General features: G+C 46.6%; 1 protein-coding gene across 2 annotated transcripts in view; it reads left to right on the plus strand.

Moving 5' to 3' along the window:
• LOC133346182 (corticotropin-releasing factor receptor 2-like) overlaps window positions 1–26,207 on the plus strand; it is a 59,153-nt gene extending 32,946 nt beyond the window's left edge. The window contains exons 5-12 of one of the 2 annotated variants that reach the window (XM_061557667.1): window positions 3,662–3,765; window positions 4,645–4,765; window positions 11,026–11,179; window positions 12,200–12,260; window positions 12,853–12,925; window positions 13,959–14,044; window positions 22,477–22,612; window positions 23,792–26,207. In XM_061557667.1, coding sequence (XP_061413651.1) covers window positions 3,662–3,765; window positions 4,645–4,765; window positions 11,026–11,179; window positions 12,200–12,260; window positions 12,853–12,925; window positions 13,959–14,044; window positions 22,477–22,612; window positions 23,792–23,974 — 918 coding nt within the window. In that variant the 3' untranslated portion in view covers window positions 23,975–26,207. The remainder of the gene's footprint in view (window positions 1–3,661; window positions 3,766–4,644; window positions 4,766–11,025; window positions 11,180–12,199; window positions 12,261–12,852; window positions 12,926–13,958; window positions 14,045–22,476; window positions 22,613–23,791) is intronic. The other variant, XM_061557668.1, reaches the window with a different exon arrangement.
• The last annotated feature ends 204 nt before the right edge of the window (window positions 26,208–26,411 follow it).

Raw genomic sequence — 26,411 nt, forward strand, 5'->3', positions numbered from 1 at the left:
GTTCGTGTCGTCTTCAGCCGACTGCATGCATCCACGTGCTCCAGAGCCGCAGTCGAGGGAGAGCTAGGAAACAATCTGCTACACGTTAACGAGATCGGAGCGATTGCTCTGACAGTGGAGAATAGTCATCCACGTGTATCCTTCCATCTGCGAGAGGAATGATGAAGTCACATTTGGCACTGACAGAAATTCAGGCCTCTTCAAAAGTGTAGAGACACTTTCATCGTAGGCTACTGCAAGTGGGTTAGTAAGAAGGCAGACACACATTTTAAGGAGTTGGGTTTAAATCTACCCCTGGGATGTCTCGTTCACCAATGATGCTCATCAGCCATGCTCAATCCACTGCTGGATAAAGGCCTTCCCAAGCTGTCACTAAACTTCTTGGTCCTCAACAATCGATCAGCTCCTGCACAGGAGCTGATCGATGCACAGGAGCTGATTCCATCAGTCGGGCCCACCAGTGGACACCCTCTCGGATTTGTTGTTGTTGAAGTAATCGTTTAACATTGTTTACAAACTAGATATGCATGGGGATATGTTTCCTGTCACCGTTTTCACTAAATCGCATTGGAAAATGTCAAGCTTGACAGGAGACAACGTCACATCTCTTTGAGGCCAAATAGTGTCCAATGCCTGCGTATTGTGGGCAATATCTCAATGTGGAAACGTTTTGGCCAACACTGTTTTCATGAGCCTATATCCTCAAAATCACGTGGTTGGGTTGAGTATTCACAACGCGCGGGTGGCCAACATATTTCTTCAGCTCGCGCAACTCAAATTCTGTTCTGCCACAGCCTGCGCCATAGAACATTTGCGGTGGCGTGAAGTTTTGCAGTCGAGATGTGTGCTTTGCCAAGAAAATAATTTTCAACGGACATAAGCACCAAGGTTGTTTGACGAGTGAGCTTGAGCTAAATGTTTAATTACTTTTTGTTTTGTGTCAACTTTAATGTGGCTCAACCTATTGCAAGTCACGGCCATAGAGACCATTTGCATAGGGCCTTTTTTAAAGAGCAAGTGCAGCGCAAAGAGATGTGGAATTCCATAGCCACAGGGGTCTCGTCGCTCTCACATGCTCGACCCCCATCTAGTTCTGCACTGTGTCGCTTTAATAACAGACACACGGGGGGCGCTAGCTTGGAAAAAATGATCAACTAGAAATGAATGCATTTAAATAAATATAATACAGGGCATTGGTCAAAATGCAATCGCATCTCAGGATGCTGCAGAAGTAGTGGCACGTGTGTATAATGGTGAATAAGAAGACGGCATAAATACCATCAATCATCATCATCACTGGCCATCATCTACACACTGCTGGATTAAGGCCTCCCTGCATCGTCTATAACCCTCATGTACTTGTGGTGCAACAATCCATCTGGCTCCCGCGCGTGAGCTAATCTCATCGCTCCACACTCGTGCCCTTGTTTACCCCATTTGGTCTCACGATCGAGCCCACGGTGTCTCTCATCTGCGTTCGTTCTCTGATCCATTTGCTCGTCTTTCTGCCTCTCAGCATCATTCCAAGCGCGCACCTCCACGCTGCTTCATGCACATTACAGTTTTTATTCCAATTTCTTTTTCCGCGTCAATGCTTTCCCCAATCCATTCATCGTATCAGGAAATATGCGCTGACTTGAGGTACAATGACATTCAAATCTCCAAAGCACTCCAGCATACCCTCACTTCACATCTATAGTTCATCATCTTGATCCCAATTCACCTTCAACAATGACCCTGAATATTCATACTCTGTTATTTTCCAGTTGTTTCCTTCCCAACAATAATGATCTTTTGCTCAGAAAACTTGTTGCATGGAACTTTTGTGTTGCTCTCACGCATTTTTTGGCCCGCATTTGCAGCGTTTTTTTGTTGACTTCAAATTTTTCTTGTAGTTGAATTCCCACTGATTTAGCATGTACATGAGAAGAGGCGCTGCCAGTTATAGGCAGTGGCAGAAAAGAATGTCTCGATCAAGGGCAAGGTGTCATTCGCATAGATGGCAAGTGAGAGGAAGTCCACGACTGTTGGGGGCAGCAAAGGAGAAGAAGAAACCTCCCACATGAGCGACGGTTGACTTACAATATCAGCAGGAAGAGAAACAGTGAAGCTGACACACTTCCCACTTCACTCCTGTGACCGGCATTTCTGGAGAGTGATTCGAAGGCTCGCAGTGGATAGGCAAGGTTGAGTTTTCCCAGATGTATTCTTATCCGAGGTTCTATGTCCATTACTATCAGTTACGGGTTAATTGATCCACTCAATCCCAATACAGTGACCTAGCACCGTACACGATGGCACAGGTACTGATAACGGCTAAACATTTCCAACCAAGTCCTCCAAACTTAATCAGGGTTTTTTTTACACAAATTGAAAATGTTTCCCCCCTTCCTGATTGTGTACCAGTCATGTCCCCGTCTGTCACAGGGATAAGAATCACGATGCTCATGGAAAACTCTCCGTGCTGAGGACAGAGCTACCTCACCTGACACGGGAGGAACTCTGATGTTCCATGGTTTAGCCACCTTGATTAACAGTCCGTTGAAGCCTTGGCGTGTTCTATTAGGAGGCGCACTTTAACCCTGTGGGTATTATGCTTCGCTGTGCCACAGATGCAGTCACAATCACACCCTTATGATTGGAGGGGAGTAAAATTATTGCCGATAATTATTTAAAATGCAGCTGTGCAGTGGGAAAGTGCCGAACTCATAATCGGAAGGACATAAGCGCGGTGGATGACTCGGCCCATCATCCTTCTGGAATTAATAACACAAGAAAAACTTTGTGGAAAGTAAAAAGTGCTCGTCCTTAATTCCACCAGAGGAATGTGTAATTCCCATGCTTTGCCCAGGACTGCCAATGGACATGTTTGTATGTCGAACCTATTTCGTAGCCAACCTCGCTAATCGGAGGTGCGGCAGAAGGACGAAACTAAACACATAAAAAACTGTCTTCAAGAAATGAGGTTTCAGTCGAGGTTTAAAAGTGCATAGCTCCAGTGGCTTCCTAATATCAGAAGAATGAGCATTGCAGACAGCTGTAAAAGTGCATCTGGAGGTGCACAATGCAGTGCCCGTCTTTGTTGATGTGAGCATCAAGGTACACTAATCCGAGCATGTTATTAGGTGATACTGCATCTGCAGTGGTATATGCTGTGCAAAAGGGCCACAGGGTGATTGATGAATGTATGGAGTATTTTGTTGGTCTGAGCGTGGATCACTCTGTGACTTTGTCTTCCACAATCGTGGGTCACAGGTCCGGTGCTGCACGTATCACAAGTACAGAAAAGGAACCCAACAGAATAATTTTGGGTTCGCCCTTAATTTGGCTCATGTTTAGATCTGAGATCAACAATATTATTTGCCTGTCACGTGACAATTTTTTATTCTCTCCATATAGATAGATTGGATAGTGCTGTCCCTAGTAATGGCAAGAGATGACTTGAAACATTTAATAAGCAGCGTTGTGATATCTCCCTCCATAGGCCGTTCTCTAAGGCAGAGTGATCCGCCGCTCTGGGAGAGTTCTGTACGGATTCTTAATCTCTTGGCTTGAATGCCGATATAAAAATCGGCATAAAGTTGAGAAAAAAAGACGAAAAGTTTTTTTTTCAAAAGGCCCTACTGACTCTCCCCCCTGTTGCTGTTGGCCATGTGTGCAGAAGAACAGCCAACACTACAAGGTGGCGCTTGTTGTGAACTACTTGGGCCACTGTGTCTCCCTTCTTGCACTCATGACGGCCTTCACCATCTTCTGGTGCCTCCGGTAAGGCGACACCAAAGTTCTCCATCAGCCATCGCATACAAATCACGCAAGACAATGCGGTGCCAGCAGTAGCTTTGCAGCTAGAATTGGCAGTGAGGTGGCAGATTGCAAGTCAGGTGGGTGAAATCCTACCTCTTCCTGGTATCATTAATGGAACAGTTCTGATGAAAATTCGGCATCTGAATCCTGGTTTCTGCCACCTTTAATTAAAGTGGGTTCTCAGGTGCAGTGAGCTGTGTTTTAGCCCGGTCACCAATAACTGCACAAAAAAACCCCATCATTAATTTGGCAAAATGTCATAGCTGAGAATTTAAAAAGTTAGTTTGGCCTGCAAAAAGTATTTTGTTCAGAGCATATAAATGGTGTGTACCCACTATGGATAGATAAACTAAGTGAAAGGACTTCAGAAGTACATTAACTCGTTGGTAACATCACCTTGGCCAGGTCTTGACACAAGGTGGTGCATTGCTAGCTGCAAGACTTACAAATACAAAACACATTTGTTCATCTCTTGACACGAAGCCAATGTCAACATTTGAAAAACCGACAAATAAGAGGCGAAAGGTGCATGGTGCAGCCTCGCCATTGGTTGTTGACGCCACTGCGAGCGGAAGGTCCTCCATTCGAGGGAGTTTTAGAGAGCTTCGCTGGAGATGAAAATCGGGCCAAAACCAAATCCGAACATTCACACTTGCGCATCACAAACCCTAACGACGTTGGCGCAAGCAGCTTGTCGCGCGATGCCACCGCCCGCACGAGCGGCCGTGCGGATCGGTTTGCCGCACGCGAGCGAGCGAGAGAGAGAGAGAGCGCCAGCGGTCGCCGCTGTCGGCATCGGAAGTTAATGCTGTGGGCCCGTGTGCATGTTGGCGCGTGGAGCAGGAGCATCCGTTGCCTCCGGAACGCGATCCACTGGAACCTCATGACCACGTTCATCCTGCGCAACGCCACCTGGTTCCTGCTGCAGCTCATCGACCTGAGCACGCAGGAGCGCAATGAGGTGAGGACACACAGCTCCGTCACGCACGTTCCGCCCGATGCGTGCGCACGTGGGGCGCGCGTGCGTCCGTGCGCGCACCTCCACGTGTGTCCACGCGCTGTTCTCGAGTGCTGCTGCTGTTGTTGTTGTTGGCCGCATGTAACGTCCCACTGCTGGTTAATGCCTCCCCCATTTTATTACATTCCTATTATTTGTTGTTCCTGTCCGGTAGTCGCCTGTGCATTCTTGGATTTCGTTTCACTGCTGCCATCTCTTCCGCTGTTTCCCTCTGCTTCTTTTGCCTTCTCTGGGTCTCCCCCTCCGTAGTTAAAAATATTGATCACGAGTTGTTTTTGACATAGCGCTGCCCTATATGCTGGGATGGCTCGGAGTGCCTCACATCACATCGCATCAAACAGTTGAAAGGGGATCACCAGTGGCAGTTGTCCTTATGCGCACACTGTGACACGGCAATGGCTTGAACATGGGCATGAGTCGGCCAGTGTGGGGCAATGATTGCTCTCTGTAATCCCGATTGAGTAATTTGCTGGCTGTTCTTGAATCTGGAAAATGTAGACGCTGTTGCTGGCACACAGATGGCATACTCTTTGTCAGGGGATCTTTAACCTCGACGCGTATTTCTTACGATTAATGCACTTGCAGTATTTACGTGGGCGGCCGCTCGATTTTAAGTGTGAACCAGTTTTTCTCATGATATGGCCTGCCCATTTTCCTTAGATTTTTTTTGCCTTCTCTAATGCACACAAAAATAAAGTTGAAGATTTCCCTTCAACAAATGCAGATATTAAGTCGTGATTTAGCTCACAATGGCAAGCTTGAGCCTTGTGTGACCAGTACCACGCATTCCCGGCCACCTCTGTCTCCCTAGCATTGATATTGACCTATTACAGTTTGTAGTTCGTTCTAAGGCTGAGCTGACTTGGCGGAGGATGAGGCCAGATTCAGAATATGATTGCTAAAGGTTTTAAGCTTGACTACGAATCAAAGCCAGGTCACTGAAATCCCAGTGCAGTGCACAAACAGCTGCGGCCCCACTCTCACAACAGGCAGACACAGACGAAGACAAAGATCTTCCGTATAGCCGTAACAGACTGTTGGGCCAAATGCTTTTAGCGAGCACAGATGCACACATACATAGCCACGTGTGTTGACATTCCCCCAAGATATAACTAGATTCAGGAAGCTCAGGTACCCGAGCTACAGGTCGTTTAATTTCACGCTTACCGGTCCGTGGAAGTAAGGGGTCTGTAGCCAACGGGTATTGAATTGGATTTACTATCGTTTAGGGCCGCTTTAGTTTCCACAGGAGGTTGTGCGGCATTGCACGCAGGGGTACGAACGCGCGCAGAAGACAAAGCGATGTAAATTACAGTGACTCGCGGAGATCGTGGCTGGGCAAGCGCGCGTGGCATTTACGTTCAACTTGCATGTGTCTCGAGGCAGCCAACTCAGCTTAGCAGTAAAATCCTGACATTCACCCAGTCATGAACCGCAGTTATCCCCGACCCTGGCTTCCAAAGCAGTCTGGTCAGAGAAATAAAAAATATGTTTTGATCGTAAAGCATCTGAACACACGGGTGGTGCGTCTGTACTTTGCCGAGATATTGATGACAAAACACCCGACTGGCGTTCAAGTATTCTAAATGTTAGGTCACGTGGCTGCATGCCTGCGGGTATGCGTAGAGGTGAATTTTTGCCGCTTGATGAATCGTTCCATGGATTGAGGGCTCGATCAATGCCCTCCATGACACGGAGTTTGGTTAGATTACAGGTATTATAGCCATGCGTGTTAGAGTCCCCTGAAGCCTCAATTAAGCCCAGGACAACAGGATGCTGCTTATTGTGCACTGTTACATGAGCCGTCCATATTCACGTCGATATATTATTGCTTTTGTTACACATTTTGCATGTTATTTTCACGGCGTTTGTAGGAAAACAACAACAACAATCAGCTGTAATGGAAGTGGTTTCAGTTCACAGCTGAAAGCATGCAGTTTCCGCCAGTAGAGTTAAAACATATTTTTTTGTATGAGCAGGGAATTTTACAGCATTGCTTTTTGTCCGTGATATCATGCCGGATCAAGATCTCTTTAACAACAAAAAATACCTCATAATCAACGTTTTTGGGTTTAGATCGCGTTAATTATAAATGTGTCGTAACCCTCCACCACCCGACACGGCCAATCAGTAAAAAAAAAATACCTGTTGTGCATCGGACTTTTATTCTACAACAACATTCTCTCAATGTATACAGCACCCTGTAACGTACCTTTTTTTTGGTGTTACTTTGTTGAAGAAGCAGCAATGCCTTGTTTACGTTTTAAAATGTTCGTGAATAAATAGAGGTCCTCGACTTCGGAATATGAAGCTTCATTGTGGGGCTATCTTTATGGTACTAGATTTGAAGCTTTCGTGACTGCAAGGATTTATATTCTTCGGTTTTTTCGGTAAAGTCACGTAGGTAAAAAATAAAAATTAATAAAAGTAAAATAAAAAATAAATAAAAAAATCACGACGTTTCGGAGGCAACACAAGCTTCCGTCTTCAGGTGGAACAGTCACAGCACGATAGCTGTATCAAGTGGGAGAAATCCCAAGAAACGTCGTGATTTTTATTTTTATTTTATTTTTATTAATTAAAATTTTTTACCTACGTGACTTTATTGAAAAAACCTAAGAATATCTTCATGGTACACAACGTCGTCGTTATCACGAACCATGCCCAGAATGGTCCCCCATTTATAATGAGCGAAATTGCAAGAATGCGTTTCTCTTTGTCTGACTTCTACCTCTATCGAGCGATCATGTTACGTCAGTAACCCCATGCATGACGTGCTGCCAAAAGTCAAATGATGATCGTATTTGGGTTTTTGTTTTCTACATCATGCTGTGAAGTAAACTCTACTGAATGGTGAATAGTGTACACGCTATCAATGTTGTCATTGTCTTTCTCCAAAGGCCCAGGTAAAATTGTCATGAAACCTGTTAGATGGGAACACCCTGTATACAGTACAGATGTGTACGTTAAACTTCTTTCGCACCGTATGTAGCTAACCGTGCTAATCAGAGATGTGGGAGAGAGAGACAACAAACTAAACATAAAATCAGTTTTACAGAAATAAATGTGTCAACCTAGAAGATGTAAACGTGTCTAGCTCCAGTGGTTTCCTAATATCGGAAGGAAGAGCGTTCCAGACGGCCGCAGAAGCGCATCTGAAAGAGTGCGATACAGTGGCCGTCTGTGTTCGATCGCTCGCCATACTTTGTCTCTATTTATCACGTGTTGCCACTTTCTCCCCTTGGGTTATGCACGCATTGACTCCTGCCTTCAAATCAATCCTTAGGCTCATTATACAACCATCGAAGGTTGCCCGTAAGCGACAGTTATTTGAGGCTTTTTTATGACATGCAAATTATGCTGATGTGCTCAGTATGCAGTGGTGAAACAAATTGCACATATGACACCTAAATGAACAAGGGGCAATAAAAATGAGATGATACGAGTTAAGAAATAAAAATAATTGATGATTGAATAAAGTCACGACCCCCAAGGCATGACAATTCTAACAAATCTCTGTGGAGAGAAATCTGAGCGCGCCTACATAATACATCTTAAATTTCGATTTAAAGCTTTCATGACTGCAGGGATTCATCTTCTTAGTTCTTTCGGTAAAGTCACGTAGAAGGGAAATAATAAAATAATAAAAACAAAACATAATAACATACAATTCTCACGACGTTTCGGCCACAACGCAAGCAGCCGTCCTCAGGTGAAGAACAGGACCTGTTCTTCACCTGAGGACGGCTACTTGCGTTGTGCATTGTGGATAATACATGTTATAAAACCCAAGTGCTAATTGGAACCTACATAAATAGCAATAGCTAGTGCTTTGGGTGGCAAATATGTGCCAGAAAGGCACTACTTGCTTTAGGAAAATGTAAATTAAACTTGACTTGAGTTTTAAGCGGGGGCTTGTGTGTTTAATTGGGCATTCAAAAGACAACACGGTACTGCAAAAGTGTTCACTCCGCCCCTCCCTCCCCTCTCTGGCTGCTCTGAACGGTGAAATATTTCACAAACGCACGGTAGCGAGATGTTAACTACCTCGTCTGGGTTCGATACCGACCTGGTCGCCTGGATTTTTCTCCGTGACCTTCGGTTTTTCCCACCACATTCATAAACAACGTGCATTTTGAGTATTTAGCTGCTATAAATATCCACGTGATGAGCCACTTCGTTGAGTTATCATTTGCATGCACGTGTAGTGAATCACTCGGAGAGACTAATTGTAGGAGACACTCTATTTATTGCAGCCTTCACAGGCACAAGGGTTAACGACATTAAGGTCAGCACAGCTAACAGGCTGCCCGAGAAGGTGAAGGCGGTGACGAAGACTCCAACAGCTTGACGGTTCTTCTCCAACAACAGCCCTTAACCTTCGCTAGCGGTCCCCCTTTTATCCACCTCGCGTGGCTCTGCCTTCGGACACGCCCCCCTTTCTTGAACCCACTAGAAGGTTCCCGGGCTTGATCACACCCCCCCCCCCTTATCCCCCTCGCGTCCCTCTCCCCGGCTCGAGACCTCCTGTTGGCAGACAGGGCTACGTCACTTGCCCATCTCCCTCTGTGCCAGCAACCAGTGCCATGCGCCAAAGTGACACAGTCCACGTCACTAAAAATGTGTAACTTCTTTCGCACTGTACCTAGACAACCGTGCTGTTAATCGGAGGTGCCAGGTCGCTTCTCAGAAAAAGAGCTATATACTCTTTGTTTTTTTCGGTAAAGTCACGTAGGTAAAAAATAAAATAAATGAAAACAACTCAATTAAATCACGACGTTTCGGGCACAACACAAGCATCCGTCATCAGGTGGGAAAGCGTGGCCTACTGCTGATGCAGCGTATGAATCCTTGCAGTCACGAAAGCTTCAGAGCAAGAGCTATATACCTCAGTGGGCCTTACTTGGTGAAATAAAAAATAATAGTTTTAGTTTAAACGCCGCTTCAATATGAGCACCTCCCACAGGTCCCTGCGTCATAGCCAGCACAGCGGGGCGGGAAGCGCCGCTGCGAGGGTTTCGGTGCTCCGGCGGTCATCAACGCCGCTAGAGCGCAAAATGAGCGTTGGGGTTGCATTTGTGAAAGCGCTCATGTGTCTAAACGGCTCCAGAGATACGGATGGAAATGTATTGGCGCGTTAGGATGACGGACGGAAGGAAGGAGCCGGGTAACTTCAGCAGTGTGAGGTGTTGTATTAACGCGCGGCGTGCCATATCAGTGTGTTTTTGTAATCACATTTTGTACGCTCCTGCCGTATAATTTACCAGATGCCTGATCACGATGGTATGTGATGAGCATCAATATGCCACAGGTGACATCATTGATACGTAGTAATGCGATGCAGTCATTTACCAACTGCATTTTTTTGTACTTACACACTGAGTTAACACATTATAATAATAATGCGTTTTATTTACGTGGTGCTTTTCCCACGTTCAAATAACTGAACACTAAAACGTATTGAATATTATACATACTGAAAAAAACTATTACATGAAAAAAAAACAGCGGCATATGTATAAAGCATAGTAGCATAGAAACCGAGTTTCATCGCTTTGGTAATCATCCCAATTTATATTTGAGCTGTATTTCACAGACCACATGTAGTTGTAAGATAAACATTTACAGCCGTAGTAAATTGTAATCAGGGGTGATCTGGTGCTTCAGGGGTCAAAGCTCTAAGCTGGCCCGAGCAAGATCCTGGGTTCAAATCTGCATTTCTGCCGCTCGCGACGAAAGTGTGTTCTCGAGTGTAGCGAGTTGATGGTTTCGGCCCACCCGCCAGCGAATACGCAACAAAAACAACCCCACGACATGCATGTAACTCTTCACGCAATGTGCCTACATTCCAGCTCTGATAATTCCAAAACATTGGCCTGGCTCCCTCACTACAAACACATCTCTGGCTGAAGCAGGGTGTGTGGATCACAGAGGTCACTTGGAGACGTCTCAAAAGAAGTTCTCTGAACTCTATTTACGTGGGCACTTCTCCAGCACAACGGGTTACACTTTTCCGCAAGCATTCCAATGGGTACTTCACCTTGTGGCATTACTCCAGAAACACAGTTAGAATAACATTTGAAAAAAGACAATACATTATAATTTTTATTTTCAAAGAAGTCGTTCATTAATAGAATGTCTGACATTAATGTATAGGCCTACATATGACCTGCTTATGTGTCTGTGTGTGTGTGCGTACACAGCCCTGGTGCTGCGTCATCATCACCATCTTCAACTACTTCCAGGTGACCAACTTCTTCTGGATGTTTGTCGAGGGCTGCTACCTCCACACAGCCATAGTCATGACCTACTCCACTGACAAGCTGCGCAAGTGGATCTTCATCTGCATCGGCTGGGGTGGGTGTGACGGTTGATTGGCATAGCCGCACGGGACACGTGGAGCATGTACATATGGATGTTGAACTTCTTTCGCACCGTACGTATCCAACCGTGCTAATCAGGAGGTGCGCAGGAAAGGACAAGAAACTAAACACAAAAAAAACAGTTCTAAATAAATGAGTTTTTATTTACATTTAAAAGCGTAAAGCTCCAGTGGCTTTCTGAGTATCGAAAAGAAGAGCAGTTCCAGACGGCCGCAGAAGCGCATCTGAATACGCGCGATGCGGTGATCGTCTTTGTTCGATGGCTGAGCCAGAAGCCGCTGCGAGAATGACCGGGGTTCGCGTGATGATGGTTTATGAGTGAAGCACGTGTGGGCCATCCTCAGAATAGCTGCCAAAGCACACGCTGCTACTCATAACTTTCGCGTACAGGATGCCCGCGATACATTCGACCAAGTCACCCTGAATATGCCCTATCTCGTCAGATAACACAACCAAGCTGAGCAGTATGTGTGTTCAATTTATTTTGCTCCGTACAGAGCCAACCACGTTCATCGGAGGTGCTGAGTATATTTACGAGACAATCTCTGGCAGTAGAAATGATAAGATGCTCAGTACGCACGTATCATTGGAGAAACGTGTCACTTTTAATGAGATGTTGATGGTATTAAACAAAGGTAGGCGCAACGCAGCACAAATTTGCTCTCGGTTTGGCAGAACTGCATTCATTGCCCCAGGACTCGACCGAACATTCCATCCAGCACAACCGATCTATCTCAAGCCCTCACGTTTACATAATTGCAACTCAAAAAACGAAATGTGTCACTGTGAAAACTCATTAATGTTTAGCTCGTAAAATCGTTTTCCCCTTGCCTCCTTTTCCCAGGCTATTAAGTGTGTAATATGTTACGAATCCGAAACGCCATTACTTTTTCTTTCTTCAATTTGTATTTTTGCGCGGGGGGTAAAAAAAAAACATTGCTTGACTAATGGACCGTCTGTGTGTTTTGTGCCCCCACTAATGATCATTTTTCAGTGATACCCGCGCCGATAATCATAATCTGGGCCATGGTGAAGCTGCATTTCGAAGATGAAAAGTAAGTCGCTCATCTGCGCGGTGCGGCATCGGAAGGGTCGCGGCCGTCGCTCGCGCCAGCGATTGATGCACGGCGCTCCTCTGTCTCGCCAAAGCCTCCTTGTCCACACGGCTGTGATGCGTGCGTCGCATTGAACGCGCTCTGTTTAATGACACAAAGGATCATCCTCCTGCACCGCTCCGCCAATTTTTTCAAGCCGCTCCATTCATCACTTAAGCACTCTGAAACCTTGCTCTGATACAAGCGTTGCAAGCAATAATTAACGATGATTATGATGATATTACAGTTTAACACATTGGCTTTCGCGACCATAATAGAGTTTGTTTTGGGTTAGATAGCGTGAATATTACAACTTCATTTGCTTAATTAAGCCCTTCTGAAACTGTCAGCAACTCCATTACCAGATGGATTGAGTTAAATACATCGGATTTTGTGAGAGACCTGATCTATGACACACCTTTCAAGAATTACATTTCATTGGAGTGCCATTTCGCCTTCATGATGACAATAATGATGGCAATTTAAATGACGAGAGACAAATAATTTTCCAGTTCTCCCTTAATGGTTTAATTTGTTCCGTCTCTTTCTCGAGGTGCTGGTTTGGGAAAACGCCCGGGAAGTACATCGACTACATCTACCAAGGGCCCATTATCCTCGTGCTGCTGGTGAGGGAAGCGCTCGCGAGACACTTGACGGCCAGCACCGACCATGGCATCGCCACTTCATGCGGAGTAGAGCCGGCCACATAATAGTGGCCCAATACTTGGCCGTATACGAGGAGCTGCACCCGCAATTAATTGTGTAATGCTTGAAGCCATATACGGTGGCGTTCGAACCAAACCATTGCTGCGACGCGTGACGTGTGCAATAAAGTGGCAACACTCGAAGCCAAATGCGTGAGTGGTGAGTCGGCAGTGGTGTGAGTGCCCCTTGCTCTCAACCCAACGACGCCAGTGAAATCATCATCGGCGAGCGTCATTAGCGAGTGACATCTGAGCCGGTTTATGCCTCCCTCGTTCAACTGCACCATGCCGCACTGACCAATTTGGCGGTCAAATAACTCGCACGGACAACACGGTGTGGAAAGGCCTTAATTCGACAATGGATCAAAAAAAGGAGGCGCTTACTGGGCGATGTTACAATCAACTTATTAAATGTAACTTTAGACCGATGAAAAACAATATCAATGAGGTGTAGTACAAACTCAACAAACAAAATAAGACGCAATTCTTGATTCTAATCGTGAGCTCGATTCTGGAAAATGCATGGAATCACGGGAGAGGTCGATTGTCACATGGCTATCATCATCCGCGAACATGGCTGAGGGCCGCCCTTGATGAAAAGCACTTTCGTCACCTGCCTCAATCTCACTTCTAATTTAATAACGCCTGCTCACGGCACGTCAGCACGCCTACAGATAGGACTCTGAATATTTTGGGGCCTCTTCGCAAGAACGGAATTGCAAGAACAATGTCGACCATTGGGATGTGGTAGTTAAGTGGCTCTGATGCATTGGACCAACCGGATGTGATGAGAACGTTTGTCCTCGTGTCACATTTTGCGACTATCGGGTTTCATGTCCCAAGCTATAATTCCATTGCTGCAGAATTTATCGCCTGAGTTCCGTTGCACATGCAAGAACCAACTGCTTTAGCCAGCTTCTGACACCGTTTAACATTCTGTTGTTTCCCTGAACAGATCAATTTCATTTTTCTCTTCAACATCGTGACGATTTTGATGACCAAACTACGAGCATCGACAACCTCGGAGACCATCCAGTACAGGTGATGTACCTCCCGTTTTTAACACGAAGTCCTTTCCACTTGCGATCGTTGTTTTGTTTCCCCTACTCTCGATCCATAACAACAACAAAAAAGTTTTAATAAAAAAAACAATGGAACATTCTGACCAAATAGCTCCGTTAGTCAGCAGAAGCTTTCAAATTACAAAAATACAACGGACGAGATCTCACATCAGAAGTGATGTCATCTCCCCTGATCAAACTTTCTGTCTCACGACTCGGCACATCTCCCCAATTCTCAATTTTCAAATCTTTTCACTTGTCCCCAGTTTGATTTAAGATCAGCAACAAGAGCGCCCTCGCCGGCTTTATGGTCCTAAATTGGACTTGCTCCAGCCTGCCTCTTCCCCTCTCATCTCACCCTCCTCTCCCGTTCCTTTACTCTTAGCAGCCTTAGCCACTTGGTCAAACCCAAAATCAACCTCGAAACTACGGGGGTTGCTCCTTCTCTTCTGCTGCTACTGTGGTTGAAATTCTCTCTCATTAGTTATCAGCACCATTGATTAATTTGCCCTCTTTAAGTCCAAAGTTAAGATCATCCTTCTCTCCTCTGCGTGTGACTCGTTTTACAGTACTTTCCAAGAACATGTTTTTCTTGTATTTCCATCTTTTCACATTTTAATCCCAATAATGATTCATTTCCTCAATCCTTTGGCTGTGCCTGCATGACATTGAATGCACACCACGGGTAGAGCGGCAGTTGTGCGTGGGGGTGGCGGTACTTGAGACGGCTCTGTGTAGCGTCCCGTGCTGCTACTGCTGCTGCTGCTCCATATGCCCAACGGGCGGTTTTGTTTTTATGAAAAAAAATATGTATATAAAATCTGCATGTAATGTTTATGTTTCTATGGGCTGCCTTGTACAGCCGCTTGAAATGTGTCCGTATTTGACACATTATATTCATGGTGATATAGAGCAATGGACATTTTTTTTATTTTAAGACCTGTCTCTCATATCAATGGCGTCATTTCAAAAGGTCCCAACTTGTAAAATATTACCAAGTTTAAACACCTTACATCTCTGTTCCAGCATATTTTGCACTTTCATTGCTTGGGATTTCACAGGACCACAATCCACTTCTTCAGGAGCTGCTGGTGGTTTTAGCATAATGTGTAAATGGTTGTGTGATTTTTTGTTGTTGTTACATGTTTCTGTGTGTTGGTTTTCTGGCCGGCGCTATAATGATGTCCTCTGATAATTTTCAGATTCGATAGTTGTCACTGGGTGCAGCCTTTGGATGCTGCTGCTTGTGTGGGGCTTTTTGATTTCAGAATCATTGTTCATACGTCATTGGTCGCAACACGTCTCTGCCAGGAATGTATTCAACAATAAGTGACAGAGACAGAGAGCACGAGAGAGGTGAAGGGAGGATAAGGGAGCAATGGAGGCAATGAAACGGAGAAAGAGTCTTAGCCATCATGCTGCTGAGCAGGTTTATACCATCGTGCTGTGTCGCCCTCCGATGCGCTTTCAGGTTGCGCCGTGGGTCGATCAGCGCGATGTCCGACGTTTTTCTCCGCGTGCTGAAGGAGGATCCAGCACGCGGAACGAAATATCGGGCACCGTGCCGACCAACGAACGAGGAAACGAACGGCGCGACACAAAACACAACGGGGAGGAGGGTGGTGGAGACGCAATGTCAGAACTTCTCCGGCAATCGGCCATCATTTCATGGAAACTGCCGAATGAGGCCAGGCTGCGGGGGGGGGGCGGGTAGCCAGCACCACGCCCCAACCGCCTTTGTCTCCCCAGTGGCGATGTTTACATGCTGCACCAAATGAGCACCAGGTACTAATTTGAGGCTGAGTCGACCTATCTGATGCTCCCAGAGGAGCATTCGCAAGCTTTTAAACATTCTGCCGAATGAATTGCCTTAACAGATGGTGATAGAGTGTAGCCGTTCTGCGGGGAATCGGGGAGGAAGCTCAGGAAGAGAAGGATGAGGAGGCAGTGGCCGGGAGGGTGAAAGTAGGATTCGTCACGCTCGGCTGCTTCTGATGTCAGAGTTCCACAGTCGTTTGCGACACTTTGAAACAGTCAGCCAAATATGTTGTAGGCAATTAAATCGGTGGATATCTTATGGCAGGGCTATATTCCAAACTCAGTAAGTACGATCGTCTCCTGGCGGCCATTCTGTAAACATATTTGTTTTTCTTCATTCCAAGTTAGTAGAAGTTTTCAAAAAATGTTTTTGTTAAAATGAGAAAATACATTTTTTAACTACTTCGATTGCCACTTTTACAATACAAAATTAAGTAGTTATTTGTAAGGAATTCAAATCCAGCATCTTCAACGCTAATGGCTCTGGTCCATTCGTGAAGCGATGTGATTCATATGCAATGTTAACGACCACTTTCATACAAATTTCAACAATTTGAAAGTGTGTTAACACATGCAAAAAAAAAAAAACTCTGACTGAAATGTTTTTGCCAAATAATCCTAGATTAGTTTGAATATCCCTTACTTTCCTGTATTACTCAAAATAAACATATGGTCTTGTTCAAGTATAAGGCGAAGAGCGATACGCATCTCATACGCACCCACCCAAGCGATCTTAAAGCAATAAAACACAAGTGGCCACACAACATTCCCCGTACCACGTAGCTCCAACGACGTTGAAAGTTGAAGTTGCTTAACGTTGGACGATTACTTACATGCTGTCACACGAGTGGGCATAGCTTTTAAGGTGGTATCAAAATTAAAGCTCTTTTACCCGAATACCATTTTAAACCTCAGTCGCATTCAACATTATCTTGACATTGTGATAGAAATATACAGCCCAGTCATGATTTTATTCATGACCCAGTGCACACAGGGATGACCCTAATCTGTAGGCGGAGAAGTCACAGGATCCGTTATGGCCATGGGAGGCCCCTGAATGGTTCCGTGGGCTGCGCGAAGACGGGCTCCAAGGCGGCCCTGTCATCGGAGTGATTCTTTTGGGCAGGGGAGTCAATTATTGTTGCTCAACCCCTTGAAAGTTCTTCCCCATTATCAAATTAGGCATCACATCGTTTGCATGCGGAAGCTTGTTTCCCTGCTGGGAGCTGATGTTTTTTTCTGACTTCAGTGATGCGTTTTACATCGTGGATGCTTGAAAGCTGTCCAGATTTTTTTTCCTTTGCAAGAAACTACATACTGCGTGTGGCAAAGTAGTCAGCTTATGATCGGTCATAAACTCAAATGATGACATTGGACTCGCATTCCTGATTAGAACATTTGTTTTATTGTGTTTGCTTTAGCTATCCCCATTCTGTGATGCGCACGGCCCACCAGCTGCTTTGCTGCATTCTTCTATTCTGTACCCCGCTGCTGTTTGCTCTGCTGCTGCTGCTGCTGAGTCCAATGCCCGGGGCCTTTACTGGAGTGTAGCTATGCATTGAATCATCGATTAGTATCGACTCCTAAGCTTCATACACGTTCTTGAGTTGCACATTGTCGCTTGTGTCATGGGCTCACTGTGACCCCTCCAGCCCCTTGATAGCTTTAAAATGACGCGCACACACACACAAACCACGTGTGGATGTAGCCCCGTTAAGCGCGAGTACTTCGCCGCAATGGAACGGACGAAAAGTTATTGAATTCCTCTGCAGCCCTCGCTTGTGATGATGACCCATTACATTGTGACAGAGCGAGAACGATTACGCCCTCAGTATTCTATGGGGATCAGTCTGGGGTGCATGAAGATGCTCGTGGAGTCGGTATATCTACCTCCGCCGTGGCTCAGAGTAAGCAGTTCCATGCGCGCGCAAGAGTAGCGTGGCCTTGTTGTGCAGTGAGCATGTATGAATGGTGTATGTATGTTGAACCTCTTTCGCACCGTACGTAGCCAACCATGCTAATTGGACGTGGGGGGGAGCAGAACAAATTAAGCATAAAAAGCTGTTCTAAGAAATGTAGTTTTTAATCTACATTTAAAAGTGACAAAGTTATAGTAGCTTCCTAATCTCGGAAGAGCGTTGGTGATGGCTGAAAACGGAGCAGCAGTAGGAAAGGGACGTTGTATCACTGAAAAAGTGTTCATACCGCTTGCGAAGTGTGCTGTGAATCACGCTTGTGAGAATGGATTATAGACAATGTGAGTACATTGCATGGAATGAGTTTGTGTGACCTCTGGAGCCACTTATTGGCTTTTTAACATTAGCAGTGCAATGTAAAAAAAAAAACTATTAGATTATTGGAGGGCATTATCACCCAGAGCTATGACAATTCACCATATCGATGGGTGTGATGGCAGTTCAGAACCGCCAAAGGTCTTGTAATTAGTCTGTGTTTCTCCTGTTAATCACGGATTACCTTTGGACAACCCCTCTTCCCAGGGAGTCTGACAAACGAGGAGGCACCAGAGATGCTGTCCAAGGTGCTTCGCAATAAAAATGCATCTTTAACGATCGGTATCTTTAAATATCTCATATTTTCCAATTCCCAGAATTCCGCTCGGAGGCCAAGATTCCATTCTGACAGAAACGCCGCCGCGCCGCCAAACGTAGCAGCTGTGCCTGCTCATTCAAACTAATCTCCCTATAATTAGCACAACGTTTCTAAAACGTTCATGCCGTATATATATATCTTTTGTTTAAAGGAACTGTTTTTTTTATATAAGCACTTAGAAATTAAAGTGCACGTTGCTTTCAATTTTAACGAGGCATAGAAGGAAAAATTATAATGGCGCGTTACGAAAATATAGACGTCCGACGGTGGCCGTCCATGTGTTTCAAACGTTGTTGTGCAAACACGGCGGAGGAAAAGGCCTCATCTCGCACAAGCCCGAGATCTATACCACAGAGCGGGGGGGGGGGGGGGGTAGAGGTCAGCGCGTCGCGTCACAAACCCGGCGACCCGAGTTTAGTTCTCGCTCATGGCCAACACCGGTGACGATTATTTTCCCCGGTCCTGGGCCTCCTCCCCTAGGTTGACTCAGGCTCAAATGAGTACCTGGTAGGGTGGTGTAAACATTGCTATTGGGGAGACAAAGGCGATCAGGCGTGGTGCTGGCCACCCACCCCTTCGTCTACTGTGCCAGCCTTCACAGGTGCTACTTGCTAACAGCACTTTCCCCAACAGTCTGTTAAGGCTATACGGGGGATCTTTGTCTTTGGTGGGAGTGTGTGTGGGGGGGGGGGGTAAAGGGGCAGCTGCCCCCCCCCCGCCAGCACCGCCTTGGATTTTTTTAGACGGCCGTTTAATGCCATACACCATATTTTATATACTGTATGGCAAGAATGTGAAATAGTAAATATATATTTTCTCTTTGCCGACATATTTTCGGGGTGAATTCGTAAAGGGCTCGCACTGATGTCACAGGATCCCGGTGAGCAGAGGCGTTGAGCTTCCCCACGAGTAACACGGGACGGACCGAGGATTTATATTTATCTATTTAGATACATTAAATATTTATATAATGAAAGCGTTACTTATACGCAACACATTTTGTATCCCGAAATGAGTCACCCCGCCCCAAGGTTTAGCTGGGTGAAGTGCTAGCAAAGATACGGATTAGCGCAAACCCTGTCACACAATTTTTTACTCGCCAACATTTTTTTTTCCCTCTCTGATTTTTTAAAATCTCATCTGGGATCACCAAACTCGCAGATAACCACGCTTTTTATCCTTTTCACCTCCTCTGCAGTCTCGGCAAAGATTCCCTGCCACGGGGCAGACCTCGAAATGAAAACGAACTTCTCTGCGTACAGATGGTGGCTGGTCTGACAGCGGCTTGTTGTGCCAAAAATTCACGACTCGCTCGCTCGCTCGCTCTCAAATCCCCGGGCGTATTTTCGTGACAAAGCAACCCGGTGTTCGTATTCCATCTGTGTCATTTCATTAATCTCCCCGCATATTTAATACGGAGATGAGCAACGGGAATTGTTCGCGGACGCTCGAGTTGAGCTGGACACCTCGAGGGAATCGGGAGGAGGACTCGATTGAGATGTGGGCTCAGAACAGAGGGCAGCACCAAAGAATCCGAATCTTTATCTCGACTGGAGGAATGATTTGTGCCCATCGCTATCAGGGTCAGTACCTCCCGCATAAGTGCACACGAAACCCTGTAAGTTCCGTGGTATATTATAATCGTTTAATTTGTTTCATTTTTGTTATCCTAGTTTTGTGGAAGCTGCATATATGTTGCATTTATCACCAGAGTAAGGAATGCACGTTATACATGTGTATTTAAAATGTACAACTGCATTTCGCAGTCAAATTTAACAATATCACGTCAATTCAGATATATAATTGGTATTTTGTTATTGCGTTAAATACAACCGTGTGATCTCCACACCGACCTACATCAACTGAAAATGCCCATATGCGTGTGCGTGTCGCACTTTCCCTAAAAGTCTGTTGAGGCTATATGGGGGATATTTGTCTTTGTATTGGTGAGGGGTGGATTTAGATGTTTAATAGTGACAGAGTTGTTCGCATATAATTATACGACCCCTGCAAACCTCCCACTCGCCCACCCTCCATTCTCTATCATAAAAAACATCAGCGGCCAGTGTAATTTGAATCTGTCCTGGGCCTCGCCAAGGTTAACTCAGCCTAAAATAGCACTTGGTGCAATGTGTAGGCGAGGAGGTGCCCACACCAGCCCGTCATGTGTGCTCGCAAATAGCACTTGCCCCAACAGTCTGCTGGGGCTATACGGGGGATATTTGTCTTTGTGCGTGTATCTATGTGTCTGGGGAGCGGTGGCGTCGTAGTTAGCACGCTGTGCTACGAACCCGGCGACCCGAGTTCGATTCTCGCTCACGGCCAATGCTGTACCGGTCCTGAGCCTCCCCCGAGGTTGAAATGAGTACCTGGTGCGGTGTGTAAACATCGCCACTGGGGAGACAAAGGCGGTCAGGCGTGGTGCTGGCCACCCACCCCCTCGTGTGCCTTGTCGGCCTCCATAGATGCTCGCTAACAGCACTTGCCCCAACATTCTGTTAAGGTTATACGGGGCATCTTTGTCTTTGCATTTGACTGGGCTGAGAAGATAATGCCGCGTCTGCTGGCGCTGGCCCAAAGGCCCCAGAGATGTTTCTCTCTTTCTCTATTCTTTTAAAAATAGCCAGGCCGCCACCACCGCAATGATTATCGTGTTGCCACTATGGTCCGTACCATCGCGATGTCACGCCATTACGCACAGGATGTATACGTAATGGTTGTATATATGAACACATTATCCGATAAAAGGCGGCATATTTTCTCTGATAGAATTGGACGCCGTGTGGAGGAATCGATAGTGGATTATACGCGCGCGCCCTCTCCATCTCTCTTTGTCTTCGTCCCCCCCATTTTTTTTGCCACGTTCCGCACGCGCGTACAAACGACCTGCCACCTCCATACCTCACCTGAACGCCACGGAAAACGCATTCCCATTAACTCGCAATTTATCATTCTTCCCTGCCTCTATGGGCAACTCTCTTGCTCTGCCCCCCCACCCCACTCCTGCATCCGCCGTCCTCTTCCAACCCGGCGGTGATTTCCGCAACTCTGCAGCTGCGTCTCGCCTTTGTCCCTCACTCCGCCCTCTGAAACCTCTGTGGCCACCCACTCTCCAATAACGATGGTAATAATGCCCTATATGTACCGAAGGAAGACTTGCTGAGCCTCACGACTTTTTGCTGTGAAGAGGGCACCGCGTTTTTTTGCTGTTGAGCCAATTCCATGAACGACAATGTTTCGCGCGCGGGGGTGGGGGGGGGGGTGGAGGTGTGCCTGACGAAAACCCCACATCAAGCGAAGGGGGGTGACACTCGAAGCTACGCGCAGAGAGATTCAGTACACAGCTCTCATGCCATCTTCCCGTCACCTTGCAGTCCGGGGTCTACAAGCATCGATTTGTATTCCTCGGCGTCCTCTTCCCTCTAACCTCTGACAAGCCTGCAGCGTGACCTCTGAGATAATGGGAGGGTCATACGAGAACTGAGGGCGAGCCACACCGCCACAGTGGACGTTCAACAAAACCTTCGCCGCTGAGCAGAGCGAGTGACGATACGATCTGCTCGTGTCTACCGCGTGTTCTGCTCGAGCCCTCACCCCCTGTGTATACTAGACAAGGCTGTGGCATTCACCTCTTAATTATGCTCACTTTTGTACCGACGCTTTTTTTTGTAACTTGGCTGTAAGAGCCGTTTGGAGGGTGGCGGTGGGTGTGGGGGTGGGGGGGCGTTGAGGCTGGGACTCGGGCAGCCTTTCCCTCGTCCGCCGGCGCTAAGGGGCTAACCCAGGGGTCGGCAACCTACGGCTCCGGAGCCGCATGCGGCTCTTTACGGGCTGCTTCTTGACGATGAGTACGTATGTACTCAGATGCATTGCGGCTCTTGAAATACTGAATTTTGTACCGAATTGGAAAGAAATGGCTCTTCTTGTTATTTTGGTTGTTGACCCCTGGGCTAACCTCTGACCCTCCGCCCTGCTACGCTGCAGGAAGGCCGTGAAGGCCACGCTGGTGCTGCTGCCGCTGCTCGGCATCACCTATATGCTGTTCTTCGTGAACCCAGGCGAGGACGAGATCTCGCAGGTCATCTTCCTCTACGTCAACTCCTTCCTCATGTCCTTCCAGGTCGGTGTGCGTTGCCGCGTGCCACTTTAGTCTGTTCGTTTCATCGCAGCCTCGTCAAGAAGCAGGCAATTGCAGTCAGCTCGGTGGTTCTGTTGGTGTCGAGTAACCGACGCAAGATTGGCGGGAGGGGGGGGGGGTTTGAATAAAAATTCTGGTCACGGGTTGACTAGGGCAATTATCTTTTCAGGGTCAATAAAATATGCCATTTTTTGGGAAGTCCTGTGCATAAACTGGGAGTAAGAAGAGCATATTAGTGAACGTCGGTATTTCTCTAAGACTCCACATTACACGGGTCCACGCTTATTCATTCTACAGACAGCGGCTTGATCAAATCCAGTGGTCATCGTTATAACCAGGTCACAGAAAATGAAAGGAAGATTGCAAAATGCTCGATTTCAGTACTCTTCTGCCACTGCGGTGAGAAGTCAGCTTTTTGTTGTTGTTGCGAGAAGCAACAACAATAGTAAAATATATATATATATATCTGTGCTTGGCTGCCTGTATTATTTATACATTGGGGTGGCTGGGTGGTCTGCTGGAAATACCGATCGCTCCCACCGCAGCCACTGTGCAAAGGTTCAGTGGCTCAAATTGGCTCGGCTGTCTGCATTGCCCAGTCATCGGCGGTCTCACATCGAGTCGATTTGCATAGAGTGGGTGGCATAGTTGAGACAGCCAGACCGTGATTTCTGCAGGGAATTCCAAAGTGGGCTCTGTTATGAAGTGAACATTAAAGACGCTGTTGCATTATTAACAACAAAGGTTCTGCTTCGCCACTAATTTTTTTTTAAAGCGGAATAACATTTTAGTCCATCAACCTATGCCGGAGAGAAGCTGGCCTACCCAATAGAAAACCCGCACACACAACAAGGACAACACTCATAACTCCACGCAGATACACTCAGGAATCTACAGATGCACTGCCATCTCTTGTCCACATCGTAGCCCAGACCTACAACACGCAATATTCCTAGGCAGTCTTCCCGTCCACTTATTAGCCAGGCTCAACCCCTCTCAGCTTCCCAGATGTGACAAGATCGGGTGCATCCAAGTGAAATCTTGATTTGAAGCTTTCGTGACTGCATGAATCCATACTCTTTGATTCTTTCGGTAAAGTTGAGCGGCCGTCGCGCTGTGAATCGACGTCCGTCTCATGCGCAGGCTGTTGTGTGTCGCCAGGGCTTCTTCGTGTCGGTGTTCTACTGCTTCTTGAACGGCGAGGTGCGCTCTGCAATCCGCAAGCGGTGGCACCGCTGGCTGGACAACCACGCGATCAGGGCGCGGGTGACGAGGGCAATGTCCATCCCCACGTCGCCCACCCGCATCAGTTTCCACAGTTTCAAGCGCACCACCTCCGTGTGAGAGAAACGCAGCCAATATATGCCCTGGCCCCTTCCCATTCATCTCCCCACCTCTGCCAAAACACTTCATATTGTATTTTTTTTACCGCCACCAAAATGTAATAATTGTACATTAGCCACTTGAGCAGCCGGATGGACATGCACGGATAGCCTTGTGCACGCCCGGGCAGACAAGCATCAGTGTACCATCGAAACATATAACAACAAACCCACCCCTGATATCGGTACGGAACAATACAAAGACATGGAATGCCCTATATGGTCGTTTTGAATACCTGGTCAGTGGCTAGTTAGCGAGGAATTATATACAAAGACAAAGATCCCGCATATAGCCAATAATAGACTGTTAGGGCAAGTGCTGTTAGTGAGCATCTATGAAGGGCGGCACAGCACACGAAGGGGTAGGTGGCCAGCACCGTGCCCGACCACCTTTGTCTCCCTAGTGGTTTTGTTTATACACCGCACCAGGTACTCATCTGAAGTTGAGTCGAATCAGGGGAGGCCAGGATCGGTTCAGATAATCGCAATCACCGGTGTTCGCCGTGAGCAAGAATCCAACTCAGGTCACTGGATTCGTAACGCCACAACGCGCCAACCACTAGAACACAACCGATCACAAAACAGTTGCACAAATTTGCGTGAATCATACGGGGCTCACGCTCATCACGCGCAAGGTTGACACCCACCGCGCGCACTCGGTAGGCACGCACGCCAGACGCACACACTAGCGCTGTGGCGCCGCCTCGCCGCATTTGGTGGAGGATTGAGGATGGGGGCTGGCTGGAGGAGCGCCGGCGATGGGGAGAATTGTTTCCCCGCGGGGCGTACGGCCCACTGAAGACGCCGGGGGGAATTGGCGGGCGCGGATTGTCGAGACCCGTTGGTTTACTTGAAAAGAGAGAGAAGAGAAAGTCGCACGGACACAAGCGCCACGCGGCGTTCGGAGCAGGAGGCCCTAGGAATCCGCGAGGGTGAGAGGAGGAGGAAGAAGAGGAGGTGTTCAAACAAAGTTGACTCTTTGAGTAGCTGGCCGTGTTTCAGCCGCTTGATTTTCTTTTTCACGTGGAAAACAAAAACAACAACAACAAAAGAGAGCTGAGACGAGAGGGCAAGAGGACTCGTCACGAAGGCGTTGACATGTTTTCGGTTATTCAATTTTTTTAACGTAATATTGTTTTGATTTCCTTGGTTGTTATTTGTAACTTATCTATAAATAAATAATTCCATGGGAAGAGGAAAAAAAGACACACACACACGTCGTGAGTCAGCCCACGTTGCTTTTATTTCCACGACAGCGCACGTATTGACGCAGCGTACAAAAACGGCGTGGCAAGTTCCAGATAGTATTGCCATAATTTGTGTAATTATTGTAACTGTAACAGCTTATTTATTATTCAGCTCGAGCTTAAGATGATTTATATTGTTAGGTGGCTATACAAGAGATGTACAGTCCTGTTCATTGTATAGTGCTGTAATGTCCTGTACATGTACCATTATTATGATATGAATTTTTAAAAAAATACACGGGAGCTTTGATATTGTTGGCGTTGGCTGCCACCCAGTGAGTACAGCAGTTTAAAGCGGCTCATTCACGGTATGGTGAAGGTGAACGTTGTGCATTCAGGCACCGCTTCAGTGGTAAGTAAAACAAATATATAAACCCGCATTCGAGTGACCATCTTATGACGTTGACTTTCACCCACCAATCGTAAACTGTCTAACGCATAGACACGCATGCCAATGTAAGGCAAAACATGTCGGGAGCGGGGGGGCTTTAACGAGGTCGTTTATGACTAGAAAAGCAAAACCTGTAGTTGATATGCCGCAGTATATTATTGTAATTTGTTTAGAGTGTATTAAATAGGCGCAAGGAGTAACGTTGTCTCAGTGTCATTGGCTCTGTGTCGTGATGTGCCCAGTTCAATGTTATCTTTTTACGAATAAAGGTTCGTTTACATGACATAAATGTAGTTCGAGCAATGCGCGTGACAGTCAAAGCCAATGCGGGAATAAGAATAACAATAAATGTTTATTTTATATCTCAAACATTCGTGCAAATATTCTCACCTTCCCCAACGAGCGGCTGAGAGCTGTCACCTCCACGCTGATTCTCACGCACGCCCACTCGCCACCTACACTCTCGCCATTGGCAGTCTGAGCACGCGGTTTTGTTTCTTTGGCGTTTAATATAAATGTCACCGAATGATATGAATGATTAAATCATCCACACCGGGTTCGGGGGAGGGGGAGAGAGAGAGATAGGGGAGGGGGGTAAAGTTTGCCATCTCGTTACGGTGTAAGCCAGTTTTTTTGGCTTGGTAACAACATTGAATTAAACATCCTGGCAACGTTGCTCCATTTGAACACATTGTGATTACCGAGCAAAGAAACTACGATTTGCTGCAGTAAGATGTTAAATCTGAAACGAGATAATTTGC

Source organism: Lethenteron reissneri, chromosome 23 (genome assembly GCF_015708825.2).
Source record: "Lethenteron reissneri isolate LAM-NWPU_2019-01 chromosome 23, ASM1570882v1, whole genome shotgun sequence".
Lineage (NCBI taxonomy): Eukaryota > Metazoa > Chordata > Hyperoartia > Petromyzontiformes > Petromyzontidae > Lethenteron > Lethenteron reissneri.